The 14,727-nt window shown below is 42.5% G+C and overlaps 1 protein-coding gene across 1 annotated transcript in view; it reads right to left on the minus strand.

The window, feature by feature from the left end:
• LOC127909342 (PDZ domain-containing protein 7-like) overlaps window positions 1–14,727 on the minus strand; it is a 54,843-nt gene that overhangs the window by 14,274 nt on the left and 25,842 nt on the right. Inside the window, exons 8-12 of the mRNA XM_052470247.1 lie at window positions 6,098–6,331; window positions 5,353–5,525; window positions 3,074–3,165; window positions 2,656–2,747; window positions 300–368 (exon numbers count right to left, since the gene is read on the minus strand). Of these exons, the coding sequence (XP_052326207.1) occupies window positions 300–368; window positions 2,656–2,747; window positions 3,074–3,165; window positions 5,353–5,525; window positions 6,098–6,331 (660 nt within the window). The remainder of the gene's footprint in view (window positions 1–299; window positions 369–2,655; window positions 2,748–3,073; window positions 3,166–5,352; window positions 5,526–6,097; window positions 6,332–14,727) is intronic.

Here is a 14,727-nt window from a genome sequence, read left to right on the forward strand (position 1 = left end):
AGAGAGAGAGAGAGAGGGGGATGGGGGAATGAGGGGGCATTACACACACACACACACACACACACACACACACACACACACACACACACACACACACACACACACACACACACACACACACACACACACACACACACACACAGAGAGAGAGAGAGAGGGGGATGGGGGAATGAGGGGGATGGGGGAATGAGGGGGCATTACACACACACACACTAGGTATCACACACACACACACACACACACACACACATACACACACACACACACACACAGAGAGAGAGAGAGAGAGAGAGAGAGACCTGGTATGGGGGTGATGAGGTGTCGTCGAGGGGTTCCACTGCGACGAGAGCGCAGGACAGGAGACCTCACTGAGGATGAGAACACAACAAAGATATAAACATAAAATACTAGAATAGAAAACATTACCCCCCCCAACAAAACTCTCCCTCCACTCTCCCCCAACCCCTTCCCACCACCATGCCTCTGTCCACCAATGCACCAACAAAATGAACAAAAGACAACAACTAAGGAAAACAACAATGCAAACAAACAAAAGACATCAAGGACAACAAAAATCAAAACAGCAAGGCCGACTGTATGTGTTTGAGTGCATGTGTGCCGCTATTTACATATGTGTATGTGTCCGAGTGTGTGCACATGAGTGCGTTTGAATGCATGTGTACACACATACAAGCACCTGCTTGTACCTCAGCCTGAGGCAAACAGGCATGGGATATAACAGTCATTCAAAACATATTTCTTGGGGGGGTTTATTTTGACATTTATCTTTGACCGTCAGAAACTCCACTCCCACTTGTCTCCAGTTCCACATCCCAACCCTCAGCTTCTCTCTGCCCCTCCCACCTATCTCTGCTGGCCACCCTCTTCTGATTTCTACGAGCCATATATCTTTCAACTATGCTGTGATGTTTAACATACAGTACAATTTGAATGTATCTAATCGAATAGAATCCACAGGTTATTAATGGTATTAGTATATTAGCAATTGACTGACCAAGTCTCTCCAGATCTCTCAACAATGCTATTTCTAGGGTCAATTTTAGAATAATGTTATGCTTTTTTAGCCATTCCTGAACCTGAGACCAGAAACTGGCTACCTGAGGGCAATACCAGAACAAATGGTATATTGATTCTGTATCCTCACAACAAAATCTGCAGAGCTGCGATGGTTGCATGCCCCAAATATTCAACATTTTGTTGGTGGCATCACATTCCTAGTGGGTCAGAAGTTTACATACACTAAATTAGTATTTGGTAGCATTGCCTTTAAATTGGTTAACTTCAGTTAAACGTTTCGGGTAGCCTTCCACAAGCTTCCCACAATAAGTTGGGTGAATTTTGGCCCATTCCTCCTGACAGAAGCTGGTGCAACTGAGTCAGGTTTGTAGGCTCCTTGCTCACACATGCTTTTTCATTAAAAAAATAAAAAAATGTTCTATGGGATTGAGGTCAGGGCTTTGTGATGGCCACTCCGATACCTTGACTTTGTTGTCCTTAAGCCATTTTGCAACAGCTTTGGGAGTATGCTTGGGGCCATTGTCCATTTGGAAGACCCATTTGCGACCAAGCTTTAACTTCCTGACTGATGTCTTGAGATGTTGCTTCAATATATCCACATAATTTCCATCCTCATGATGCCATCTATTTTGTGAAGTGCACCAGTCCCTCCTGCAGCAAAGCACCCCCACAACATGATGCTGCCACCACCCATGCTTCACGGTTGGGATGGTGTTCTTCGGCTTGCAAGCCTCCCCCTTTTCCTCCAAACATAACAATGGTCATTATGGCCAAACAGTTCTATTTTTGTTTCATCAGACCAGAGGACATTTCTCCAAAAAGTCTGATATTTGTCCACATGTGCAGTTGCAAACCGTTGCCTGTCTTTTCTATGGCAGTTTTGGAGCAGTGGCTTCTTCCTTGCTGAGCGGCCTTTCAGGTTATGTCGATATAGGACTCGTTTTCAGCATTCAGCATCTTCACAAGGTCCTTTGCTGTTGTTCTGGGATTGATTTGCACTTTTTGCACCAAAGTACGTTCATCTCTATTCGACAGAACGTGTCTCCTTCCTGAGTGGTATGACGGCTGCGTGGTCCCATGGTGTTTATACTTGCGTACTATTGTTTGTACAGATTAACATGGTACCTTCAGGCGTTTGGAAATTGCTCCCAAGGATGAACCAGACTTGTGGAGGCTTACATTGTTTTTTTAGGAGGTCTTAGCTGATTTCTTTTGATTTTCCCATGAAGTCAAGCAAAGAGGCACTGAGTTTGAAGGTAGGCCTTGAAATACATCCACACGTAAACCTCCAATTGACTCAAATTCTTACTCAATTAGCCTATCAAAAGCTTCTAAAGCTATGACATGATTTTCTGGAATTTTCCAAGCTGTTTAAAGGCACACCCAACTTAGTGTATGTAATCTTCTGACCCATTGGAATTGTGATAAAGTGAATTATACGTAATTTGTCTGTAAACAATTGTTGGAATTATTTTTGTTCCTCTGCCAGTTTTGATCCTTTATATTGGGCAGACAGACCAGTTCCCTACCTCCTCCCGCTGCCACCTGCCTCTTCTATAAGGAGTTAGCACTAGAGCAGAAACAGACTGCCGCCCCGGATATTTTTGATGTTCTTACATGAGCGGCTCTTCAGTATGTCGTAGGCCTCCAGTTCAAAGGGCATGACAATACTGTCAAAACGGCCCAGCTCTGTAGGAGGGATCAGCATCCTGGAAAGACACAGAGAGAGGCTTGGTGAGAGGAACTACACATGCAGACACACACACACACACACACCTGCTTTGTCGTATCATAGTAGTGACACACCATGGAGTACATTAACCACACTAGCATATAGCACACACACACACACACACACACACACACACACACACACACACACACACACACACACACACACACACACACACACACACACACACACACACACACACACACACACACACACACACACACACACACTCATACATCCCACATGGAAACACACGCATGGACGGACGGACATACGCGCGCGCACACACACACACACACACACCTGATCTCTCGTATCAGTAGTAGTTTCTCAGGTCGGTCCAGTATGGCCAGTAGAGGGTGTACTAGATCCTCCACCACACACTCCAACATAAACTGATACAGATAGAGAGAGAAAGAGAGAGGGTTCATCTTAATAGTCTATAATAAATAATGATGTTTTCCTTTCCTACATCTGAAACAACTGGACAGGTGAGAGAAGATTCACGGTATTCATCTTAAAAAATGTACCCCTCGGTCAAGCCTCTATTCCCTTCCCTCTACCCGCTATGCACGTGTGTGGATTTTAGACAAGGTACAGATGATGCTACCCTGATAGCTTATGCAGAGTTCTGAAGGAAAAACTGAGGAGTTGACCATTTTGGTGTGAGGAGTAGAGCGAGTGAGTGTGACGGATAGAGGGAGAGAGAGAGAAAGAGAGGAGAGGTTTATTTAGAAACATACATACACTATCAGACACATATCGCTAACCCTTTTGTCTAATATCAAAAAAATATCACTAGACTGGGAGAGCGAGATCAGATGATGATGATGATATTTGACCCTTGTCATACAGATGTTGGGTCTTAATTTCATCACTATTTTGTTGCAGATAGGAAATTCTACTTGTAGTGTATTTGAGTTTCAGATGTACGTATCAACCCCTACAAAAATGTCCATTAATTATAATCCACATAATAATTCACATTTCCTGTTGCTGCAGGATTCTTTTTCTGCTGTCGCAAACTGGCTCAAATTAAGATCCTACATCTATAAATGACGGGGAAAATCTGTCTTTTGTCTGAGACGCTGGCGGACACACCGATCATTGTCAGACATTCAGACACACACAGGAAACCATACTTTACATGAAACTCATCAGTCTACAGTACTATGGGTACAGTCTGTTCACTATTAACTGCTCCGAAAGTGGTAGGTACTGTATGTCTGAAATTGAGAGGAACCAAGCTGTGCGCCAGAGGCAAAAATAACTGATCCCTGCCATGAAGGCTGCCAGAAAGCATGCGAACGTTGCTTAAATCCACTAGACAGGCTCATCCCAGCTAACAATTCTAGGGAGAAAACGTTTTTATTATGTTACCTGTTAATGTTCCCCTGATGTTGGAGTGTCCAGTTTTCCGTTAGTTGGGGGAACATTCTATGTATGTTAGTTAAAACCTCCTAAGAAACTATTTAGCATGTTTTGGTGTTACAGTTTGGTGTTAAAACCAAACATTCACTGACTGTTCTCAGAATATAACATGTTAGACATGTTTCATTGGAACATTGCAAGAACACACCTGAACACTTTCTGAGGGCTAGGAGAATATTCCCATCAATGTCACACCAAACATACACAGAACATGGTTGCTATGTTATCAGAATATAAAATAATAATATTCAATTACTGTATGAATAAACATACACAAGTGTGTCAAATATGTAAGTTAAAAGCTTTCAATGTCAAAAGACAGCGAGCTGTGACTGGATCAACAGTTCACCAATCAGGGCTTTGATGGGCTTGGGAACAGGGGCTGATGTGTAATGAAACTAGGGTGTGTGTGCCCTGGGTAGAACTTCTTTTTTATTGGGGGCGTTTCTATGCAACCATCAGGTGACGTCCCAAGGACAAACTGGAAACTGGACAAAAACCTCCACAGGACCATGACACAACATTACAAGAATGACCTGAAAAAACTAACCGGGAACAAGACAAAACGTACTCGGGCGGCCATGACACAACGCACCAAGAAAGTCTTAAAAACGTCCTCAGGGACGACCCCAGCACCAACAGGGAACTACTGTAGACAGAACCTCTAGGGGACCATGACTCAATGTCCTGACGACTTCAAGGGACCATTTCGTGACATCCCGCCCCGCATCCAGCCCCGCATCACACACACACACACAAGTGCCTGATTGAAATAATGTTTATTTACCTTGCTTTGTTATTTTTGTTTCTGTATGTCTGATTCCTTCATTTCTACGGACATCAAAGTGATAGGGTCTAGGAAGAGGGGCAAGGAATTGTTTCTGGATTGGCCCTTGCACTGTTTCAGACAGCCATTCCGGCTCAGTAGCTCTGCAGTGTCTCACTCAATATGCTGTTTTGTTTCATGAACTCACTTACCTGCATTGTCTTATGACAGTCATTACAGCTCAGCATTTTCCCTCTCCGAGTGTCTCAGTCTGCCATTTTGGTTCAGAATTTACTTTTAAAATGTCTCCATTAGCCATTACAGCTCAGAACAGCCCCCATTTACAGTGTTTCACTCAGTCTGACATTTTGGCTCAGTGACTCACCCGCTTACAGTGTCTCATGACTGCAGTGACCTCGTCCTGACTGAGCAGTTTCCTGGCCATGTTCTCCACTTCTCCCAGGGTCTCAGGGTGAAGCAGGGGGCTGCTGTCCTTCAACCCAGCACGGGTCTCCCTTGGAGACGTCAACAGCTGGAACGGACGACCCCTCTCTTTATCTAGCAAGTCAGGGGGGCAGATATCCGGGGGTATATAGAACAACATGATCACACAATGAACGTTGACATTGGTCAAATAACACAGCGACAGAAAATGTGCTTGTTCTCTGAACCACAAAATTACAGAGCTACTGAGTGAGTAGTAGTAAATGCTAGTAAAATGCTAGAGAGTGATTAGGAGACATCTGTTTAACGACGCTAGCGAGTTGGTAGAGGTAAGGGTGAGGTATAATAGCCAGTGGGGTTAGGTTAAAGAGGGTTTCTGTTTATGCTGGTATCACACCTTGGGTTGCACAGTGAGGTTAGTGTTAGGGTTGTGGTTGAGAGTTAGGGTTGAGGCTATGGTTAGGGTTAAACCGGGATGTGGGCATGAAGCTAGGGTTAGGGTCGTGTCTATGGTCAGTGTTGAACAGGGATATGGGCGTGAAGGTCTCCAGTCTGAGATGGAAGGACTGGTGCTTTTGTGTGTCTGATTGCTAACATGCATGCATTCATGTGTTTGTGTGGTTGTCCAAGTGAATGTAGGATGTGTCTTTCTATAAAGTTGTGCCAGTGTATCTTGGTCCTCTCACCCTTGTCAGCATGGTGGGAGGGTGATTTAAATCGACCCCTGTGGGAGTCCCCTGTCCCTGTCTCTCTACTGTCCCGTGATGTGTCTCTCTCTCTCCTGTTCCCGGACATGTCTCTCCGTGCATCTCTCTTAAAAAGGAGGCTGACGAAGGTCTTGGAGCGCTGCAGGGTCTTGCTGCCCTCTCTCTCTCCTGCACTCTTCTCCTTTCCCTGCTTCTTCTTCTTCTGCTTGTCCTCTGAGGGAGCAGCATGGATAGAGATCAAGGTTAATGCACCACCTCATGAAGTGACATCATAATATACTGTATTAATTTATTTGATACTGTTGAGTTTGAATACTAGATCTGACGTGATTAGCACTCCCCCTACTCTTCACTTCTTCTGCAGCTGTTGCTTGTCCTTTGGTGGGTAGGGGGAACGGTCAAATCAAGTAAGGCCCTGCGATCCCCAGGAAACTTTGGTGTGGGCCTTAGGTCAGAGAAAACTGACAGAAAGCCTGGTCACCCATGATACAAGTCAGTATTCGACATCCATCCATGTCTGAGGATGTCGGGAGATGACGTGGAAACCAGCCACTAGGGGCAACAGTGAGCACTGTTACCTTCAAGTATTTTTTTTTTCAGATGTTGTGGATGGGAATGGCACATGGGTGTAATCATCTGCCTCTGATTCCAAAGGTTGAAAGTTAAAATCCAGTAATACAATATATTTTGGGGATTTGGGTTTTAATCCTATCCCAAACCTTAACTCTTACCTTAACCATTTGGAGTTAATGCCTAAATTTAAGATTCTGGAGTTAATGCCTGAACTTAACTTTAAACACTTTGCAACAACTTCAACATGGGTGAACATCTAATTCTGACGTGAGACTATGAGAGCTAGTTGGACATAGGGCTTCTATCATAGGTACATAGATGCCCTATCAGAATTACATAGGAGCCCTATCATGGGTACATAGATGCCCTATCATGGTTATATAGTTGCCCTATCGTAGTGTGATGGAACATTTTATGTTTTTGCTTTTCTAATAAGCAATTTCTGTATTCATGCAAGTGACTGAACGACTCCTCACTATCAGTATCTGTAATTTGGCAGTACGCCCAGACCATTGTCTTGAGAACAAAAAATCTCAGTTTCAAGGTCTCAGCTTAGAGAAGAAACCTCGTGAGGTCTTGGTCTGTCACATGCATGACCCAGTATTGGTTGGTCACATGAATGAAGCAAACTTTAATGATTTATTAATTATGAGTGATGAATAAGCAAAGTCCTGCAAATATAACCTGTCTGTATATAAGAGAACTAACGGGACTACCCCAGGTGGAGCTCCTGATTGACATCTGTACTTGGTGCATTGAGTTGGTTGGAAACTCTCCAGCGTGCTGATAATAAAGGATGATTCATTCAAGATTGACTTTGAGTGTCCCTGGTGGTAATTTCCACAACAATTTGGAGTCAATGATGATTGGTCAGGATGATTGATTCTGCATGTGGAGCTTTCCAGTGGGGGTCTGCAAGGAAAACCAATGGCGCATTTTATGAAGCTTGAGGAAAATTCCCATCTGACCAAAAACTGTGATCTGCCTGGAGGAGACACAACATCCGCAAACAATTGAGGGACACGGCAACTGATTTCAGTAAGTCAATTTAAATGAATTTGTATAAAAATAGAAAAAAAACTATAATAAAATCAATAAAACGAAACCTCAAAATTGAGGAGGGTACCACTAGTCTTAAGTCAAGTAATAGCATGAAGTGAATGTGGATGTGAGATGTGTGAGTATAGTGAATGTTTATGTGAATGTTGTGTGAGTGTGGAAAGTATTAAGCTGATTGAAATTGGGATAATAACAGCATTGACATTTGGCTATTAAGTTGATTTGAAATCTGGATATTAAAATATTGAAACACTGCCGATTTTGCAGGTTTTCCTACTTAAAAAGCATGTAGAGGTCTGCTGTCATTTTTATCATAGGTACACTTCAACTGTGAGAGACGGAATCTAAATCAAAAATCCTGAAAATCACATTGTATGATTTTAATGAATTAATTTGCATTTTATTGCATGACATAAGTATTTGATACATCAGAAAAGCAGAACTTAATATTTGGTACAGAAACCTTTGTTTGCAATTACAGAGCTCATTCGTTTCCTGTAGTTCTTGACCAGGTTTGCACACACTGCAGCAGGGATTTTGGCCCACTCCTCCATACAGACCTCCTCCAGATCCTTCAGGTTTCGGGGCTTGTAGCTGGGCAATACGGACTTTCAGCTCCCTCAAAAGATGATCTATTGGGTTCAGGTCTGGAGACTGGCTAGGCCACAGATGCTTCTTACGGAGCCACTCCTTAGTTGCCCTGGCTGTGTGTTTCAGGTCGTTGTCATGCTGGAAGACCCAGCCACGACCCATCTTCAATACTCAATACTCTTACTGTTGGCCATGATCTCGCGATACATGGCCCCATCCATCCTCCCCTCAATCCGGTGTAGTCGTCCTGTCCCCTTTGCAGAAAAGCATCCCCAAAGAATAATGTTTCCACCTCCATGCTTCACGGTTGGGATGGTGTTCTTGGGGTTGTACTCATCCTTCTTCTTCCTCCAAACACGGCAAGTGGAGTTTAGACCAAAAAGCTCTATATTTGTCTCATCAGACCACATGACCTTCTCCCATTCCTCCTCTGGATCATCCAGATGGTCATTGGCAAACTTCAGACGGGCCTGGACATGCGCTGGCTTGAGTAGGGGGACCTTGCGTGCGCTGCAGGATTTTAATCCATGACGGCGTAGAGTGTTACTAATGGTTTTCTTTGAGACTGTGGTCCCAGCTCTCTTCAGGTCATTGACCAAGTCCTGCCGTGTAGTTCTGGGCTGATCCCTCACCTTCCTCATTATCATTGATGCCCCACGAGGTGAGATCTTGCATGGAGCCCCAGACCGAGGGTGATTGACCGTCATCTTGAACTTCTTCCATTTTCTAATAATTGCGCCAACAGTTGTTGCCTTCTCACCAAGCTGCTTGCCTATTGTCCTGTAGCCCATCCCAGCCTTGTGCAGGTCTGGTGCAGGTCTACAATTTTACCACTGATGTCCTTACACAGCTCCCTGGTCTTGGCCATTGTGGAGAGGTTATACAAGTAACAAGTTCAAACAGGTGCAGTTAATACAGGTAATGAGTGGAGAACAGGAGGAATTCTTAAAGAAAAACTAACAGATCTGTGAGAGCCGGAAGAGAATAATTGAAGAGGTACATGGAGTAATAAGGGAGATTACTGAGTGTGTTTGGGAATAGTACTAAGTGAATGTGGATGTGAATGTTGTGTGAGTGTGAAAGGATGTGTTAAGCTGATTGAAATTTGGATAATAAAAAGAGTGAAATTAGGATAGTAAGACTATTTAGTACTGAGTGAATGGGAGCTGTCAGGGGACTAGCTTGGGTGTGAAAGAGGTAATATGGGAGATTACTGTGCGTGTCTGAATGAATTCCCCAACCAGTTCTATTAGCTGAGTTTTCCAATCTATTACGTTATCTATGGTTATTATAAATGTATAGGAAGTAGCGTCAAGCTAGTCTTAGGAGAAGGCTAGAGTGAGGGCAGGAGGCCCCACTGACAATTGTCTGTAGGCATTTATAAGAGACGTGTCTATGTGGTCGAGAAAGCACAAGGAACCGTTGAAGATACATATAGTGAACACCACCGGCCAACGATCTACAGGTAGTGAGCAATGACACGAGAAGCCATTGAAATGTTTGAGAGGGCAACAGCTGAGATGGACAAGGGCTGGAAACAATGAAGTTCATTGATGCCCACGGACACTGACATTTCCTGGAGAACATGATATGTGTACCTCTCGGGCTGCTGCGCTGTGATCGTTGTAGGTGGTGTGGACGTGAATAACTAAAGATGTATAATGTTAAATAGGGATTCTGTATGGAGATACGAAAGAAGAGAGTATTATTCTGAATATGCTGTTAAATAGAACACTAGAGTGAATATTTAAACCCCTGTAGGACTGGAACACTGGTGTAGAGGAGGAATTTGTGATGTAACACACATGTATAATGGGTTACTAGAGACAAAGTAACATAATACTGATTGGAATGGGTTACTAGAGATGATCAAGTAACAATATAAATAATAATAATCAACTTGCACCCCCACTCGTAGACGTAGGTAAGTGGTGTAAAGTAAAAAAGTATTGTGAGAAATGTTCAGGGTCCATCACGGATCATGTGATAAAGATAAGGTTAAAGCATTGTACGGGACTTGACTTACCCGTAACCAATACTATAAACTATTATGACATTTTCACCACACTGGTAATACATTTTGAAATAATTCAATAAGTATGAATAAGTATGAAACAGAAAATGTGATCAGAGTGTATAAGATTGAGAAGGTCTTCCTATTGGGAAGGGAGTCCAAGTTGAGGGAAACAGATATGGAGACTAGTGAAAGTAACGAAGTGAATGGTAATTGGCTTTCAGATAGCACTCTAATAATGCAATGTCTTAGTATTTTGAAGAAGTAAATGCTTCAATACAAGGTCACATGACAAACAGAAGGATAGAGCATTGGTACTGATATTAAATTAGAGGCCGCTGTCTGGTGTTTGGGTTGGATATAAGCTTCCTGTGGAACAATAGATAGCCACCAGTAAACACTGAACTCAAACAGGCTGTAAGGGACACAGTGGAGAAATTTGTGACAGAGGTATGAATAATTAATTGAATAAGACACGTTTTTGACAATTTCCAATTATTATTACTCAGTTCTATAGTTTGAGTAGCACCAGTGATTTAGGTAAGAAGGTAATTTCATAAAAAACAATCATCTGTTTCCATTACATAGAAATGTGTCCATTGGTTTAAGTAAGTAATGTCATCTAAAACAATCATCTGTTTCCATTACATGGAATTGTATCCAGAATAAGTAGATCCAAGTAAATGTTTTTAGTAACAAATATTGTGCTGATAATCCTGCACCAACCTTTTGAAGGTCCTAGCAGGTTTCATATTTTGACTAGTTTATGTACCGGGGACAGTTTGTACAGAACTGTATGTGAATGCAACAGGTAAAATGGCAATGATTACAAGAGAGGAGCTCTGGGGCTGTTTACTTTAAAAGGTGCCTATTCAGCTTGACGGGACACTGTATCATCTGATGTGTCTGAAGTATAATTCTGTATGCGCATGGGTTTATCAAGACTTCATGCCCAAGATGCAGAAAACTCTCCCAGGATGTATGGAATGTCCACAACCAAGTCTTTTTTATACAATGGGTAGAACAAGTATTTGATACACTGCCGATTTTGCAGGTTTTCCTACTTACAAAGCATGTAGAGGTCTGTAATTTGTATCATAGGTACACTTCAACTGGGAGAGACAGAATCTAAAACAAAAATCCAGAAAATCACATTGTATGATTTTTAAGTAATTAATTAGCATTTTATTGCATGACATAAGTATTTGATCACCTACCAACCAGTAAGAATGATGTTTCCACCTCCATGATTCACGGTTGGGATGGTGTTCTTGGGGTTGTACTCATCCTTCTTCTTCCTCCAAACACGGCGAGTGGAGTTTAGACCAAAAAGCTCTATTTTTTGTCTCATCAGACCACATGACCTTCTCCCATTCCTCCTCTGGATCATCCAGATTGTCATTGGCAAACTTCAGACGGGCCTGGACATGCGCTGGCTTGAGCAGGGGGACCTTGCGTGCGCTGCAGGATTTGAATCCATAACGGCGTAGTGTGTTACTAATGGTTTTCTTTGAGACTGTGGTCCCAGCTCTCTTCAAGTCATTGACCAGGTCCTGCTGTGTAGTTCTGGGCTGATCCCTCACCTTCCTCATGATCATTGATGCCTCACGAGGTGAGATCTTGCATGGAGCCCCAGACCGAGGGTGATTGACCGTCATCTTGAACTTCTTCCAATAATTGCGCCAACAGTTGTTGCCTTCTCACCAAGCTGCTTGCCTATTGTCCTGTAGCCCATCCCAGCCTTGTGCAGGTCTACAATTTTATCCCTGATGTCCTTACACAGCTCTCTGGTCTTAGCCACTGTGGAGAGGTTGGAGTCTGTTTGATTGAGTGTGTGGACAGGTGTCTTTTATACAGGTAACGAGTTCAAACAGGTGCAGTTAATACAGGTAATGAGTGCCCGAATCTAGCTGTTGCGGTAGCTCCTAAATTAAGTAAGGAATGGCCATTTAATTTGTTTTTATCTTACAATTTTTACCATACACACACCAGCACGCACACACAACCCACCTTCATAAGAAATGTACTGAAAAACCCCATGTAAATCAGATACACAAAATGTTTGAAATATCTTTCAATTATGTCTGAGGACCGTGACCCAGGACTACCTGACATGATGACTCCTTGTTGTCCCCAGTCCACCTGACCGTGCTGCTGCTCCAGTTTCAACTGTTCTGCCTTATTATTATTCGACCATGCTGGTCAGTTATGAACATTTGAACATCTTGGCCATGTTCTGTTATAATCTCCACCCGGCACAGCCAGAAGAGGACTGGCCACCCCACATAGCCTGCTTCCTCTCTAGGTTTCTTCCTAGGTTTTGGCCTTTCTAGGGAGTTTTTCCTAGCCACCGTGCTTCTACACCTGCATTGCTTGCTGTTTGTGGTTTTAGGCTGGGTTTCTGTACAGCACTTTGAGATATCAGCTGATGTACGAAGGGCTATATAAATACATTTGATTTGATTTGATTTACAGGGAAACAAACAATCACTTAATGGGCTTGAATGACCTCTGTTCTGACCTGATCTGACCTGAGACCTGATCACCCTCGCTAGAAAGACTAGAGCCATTGGGTGAGATTTAAATGGGCTGTGTAAACACTAGAAAATGAGGAAGAAGTTTAGAATTTATCAACAGTCCTGTGTGTGATTCGGGAACAAGAGAAAGAGAGAGAGTGACTACTGCCCCTGAATATGGGACACCTGTCTCTAGTCTTTTTTACTATTCCTTGAATTACCATATGGGTACAATTAAGTTAAGATGGAGTCATCACGGGTTGTAATTCTAATTATATTTGTTATTTTGATTTAACAGGCAGTGTTGTGTTTTGGGGATGCGTAAATCACGATGTAAGTCATGTGTCCAAAGGGGGCATTACCAGTCCCCTGGGGGCCTTTGGTAAATATGCTAATTGATTTTGTTCACATGCCTGCCTATAAAAATAAGAAATATGTTGGTAATGGTTGACAGTTACTCAAAATGGATTTAAGATTTCCCCATCTCAAGTGATATATGAAGTATATCGAGTGATATATAAAGAAGTATATTGCTTTTGTTTTGTTTACTTTGTTTTTGTCTTGCTTCAACAAAAAAGGATTGGCCCTCTGCAGTGAGATTGACATGGATTTTAGGGAAAAAAATTGTTTCAACTGTGTGTTGTTTTTCTCTTTGACATTTGACTAAGACATTTGTATTAAGAATATTGGTAGTAGTAATAATTTGTCATACAGTGAAAAATGTGTCATAAAGTAAATAATTTTCTTGATTTCCTGAATCAGAAATGCCCTAAACTAAACTGTTGTTCTGGTCTGTCCTCTCTCGAGGTTATGGTGAAGGTGACCACAGATGGTATTTAAATGCATGAAGGGATAAATCGTCTGAGAACAGTGTGAACCTCACCCCCTCGAACTGGCTGAAGTAATGGTGACAATGGTGTTCACTATAGTCCTTCCTCACTTCTACTGTGAGACCTGAGTCCATGCCAGCAGCCAGTACACCGCATCCAATCAAAGCTATCAACTGCCTTTTCTCTCATGCCTCTCATGCCACATGAGTCCACGTGGAGTGAGCATGGAGAGAGATCCCGTCCAAACTTCTCTCATGTTGCTGGTGTACTATTAGGAAAATTAACAAGACATAATGGACTGTAAAGGACAGTGGTGGCTCAGGTGAGAGAAAATCGGGACATTATCAAGGGCCATCCACTTTTAACATGTGCCATTGGGAACAACTGAAATGGCAGAAGAATGAGTGCCGGGAGGCAGGGGGGTGGACAACTGTGCCCTTAACTGATTTTGAGGTATCGGGATGATTGTGCAGGTCTGCACGCTGCGAAATCTATTGTACTTTAGACTATAAATGCATTGAGATACCGATCTGTCATTAACGTGACACTCACGACAAAAGCTCCAGCGGGAAATGTCATTGCCAGAATCCATCAATGAAATTGTGTAATGAAGCATATGTGTAACTGTATGAAGTGAATGTCTTAAGCCATGGTTTTACAAGAAGAATTATACAAAACAGAATGAAGGTTTTGAAATTATGAATTGTCTTGTTTTATGTGTCGATTTGCCTTACTTCAATAAAAGTATAGAACCTTATGATAGAAGCTATAAGCTAAGGCTTACCTATAAAATGTCATGATAATTATTACAGATTGAGTGATAAGAGGAGGGAATATGATGGAAAATGTTTTGTTTGTGCTTTTCTAATAACTAATTCCGATGTTCATGCAAGTGACAAATCCTCACTATCAGTATCTGGAATTTGGCAGTATGTTTTGAGAACGAAGCAGTTTCAAGGTCTCAGTTTAGCGAGAAGAATGACCCAGTATTGGTCAGAATGAAGCAAACATTGATGAATAGGGCTG

The sequence above is a fragment of the Oncorhynchus keta genome, chromosome 2 (genome assembly GCF_023373465.1).
Source record: "Oncorhynchus keta strain PuntledgeMale-10-30-2019 chromosome 2, Oket_V2, whole genome shotgun sequence".
NCBI lineage: Eukaryota > Metazoa > Chordata > Actinopteri > Salmoniformes > Salmonidae > Oncorhynchus > Oncorhynchus keta.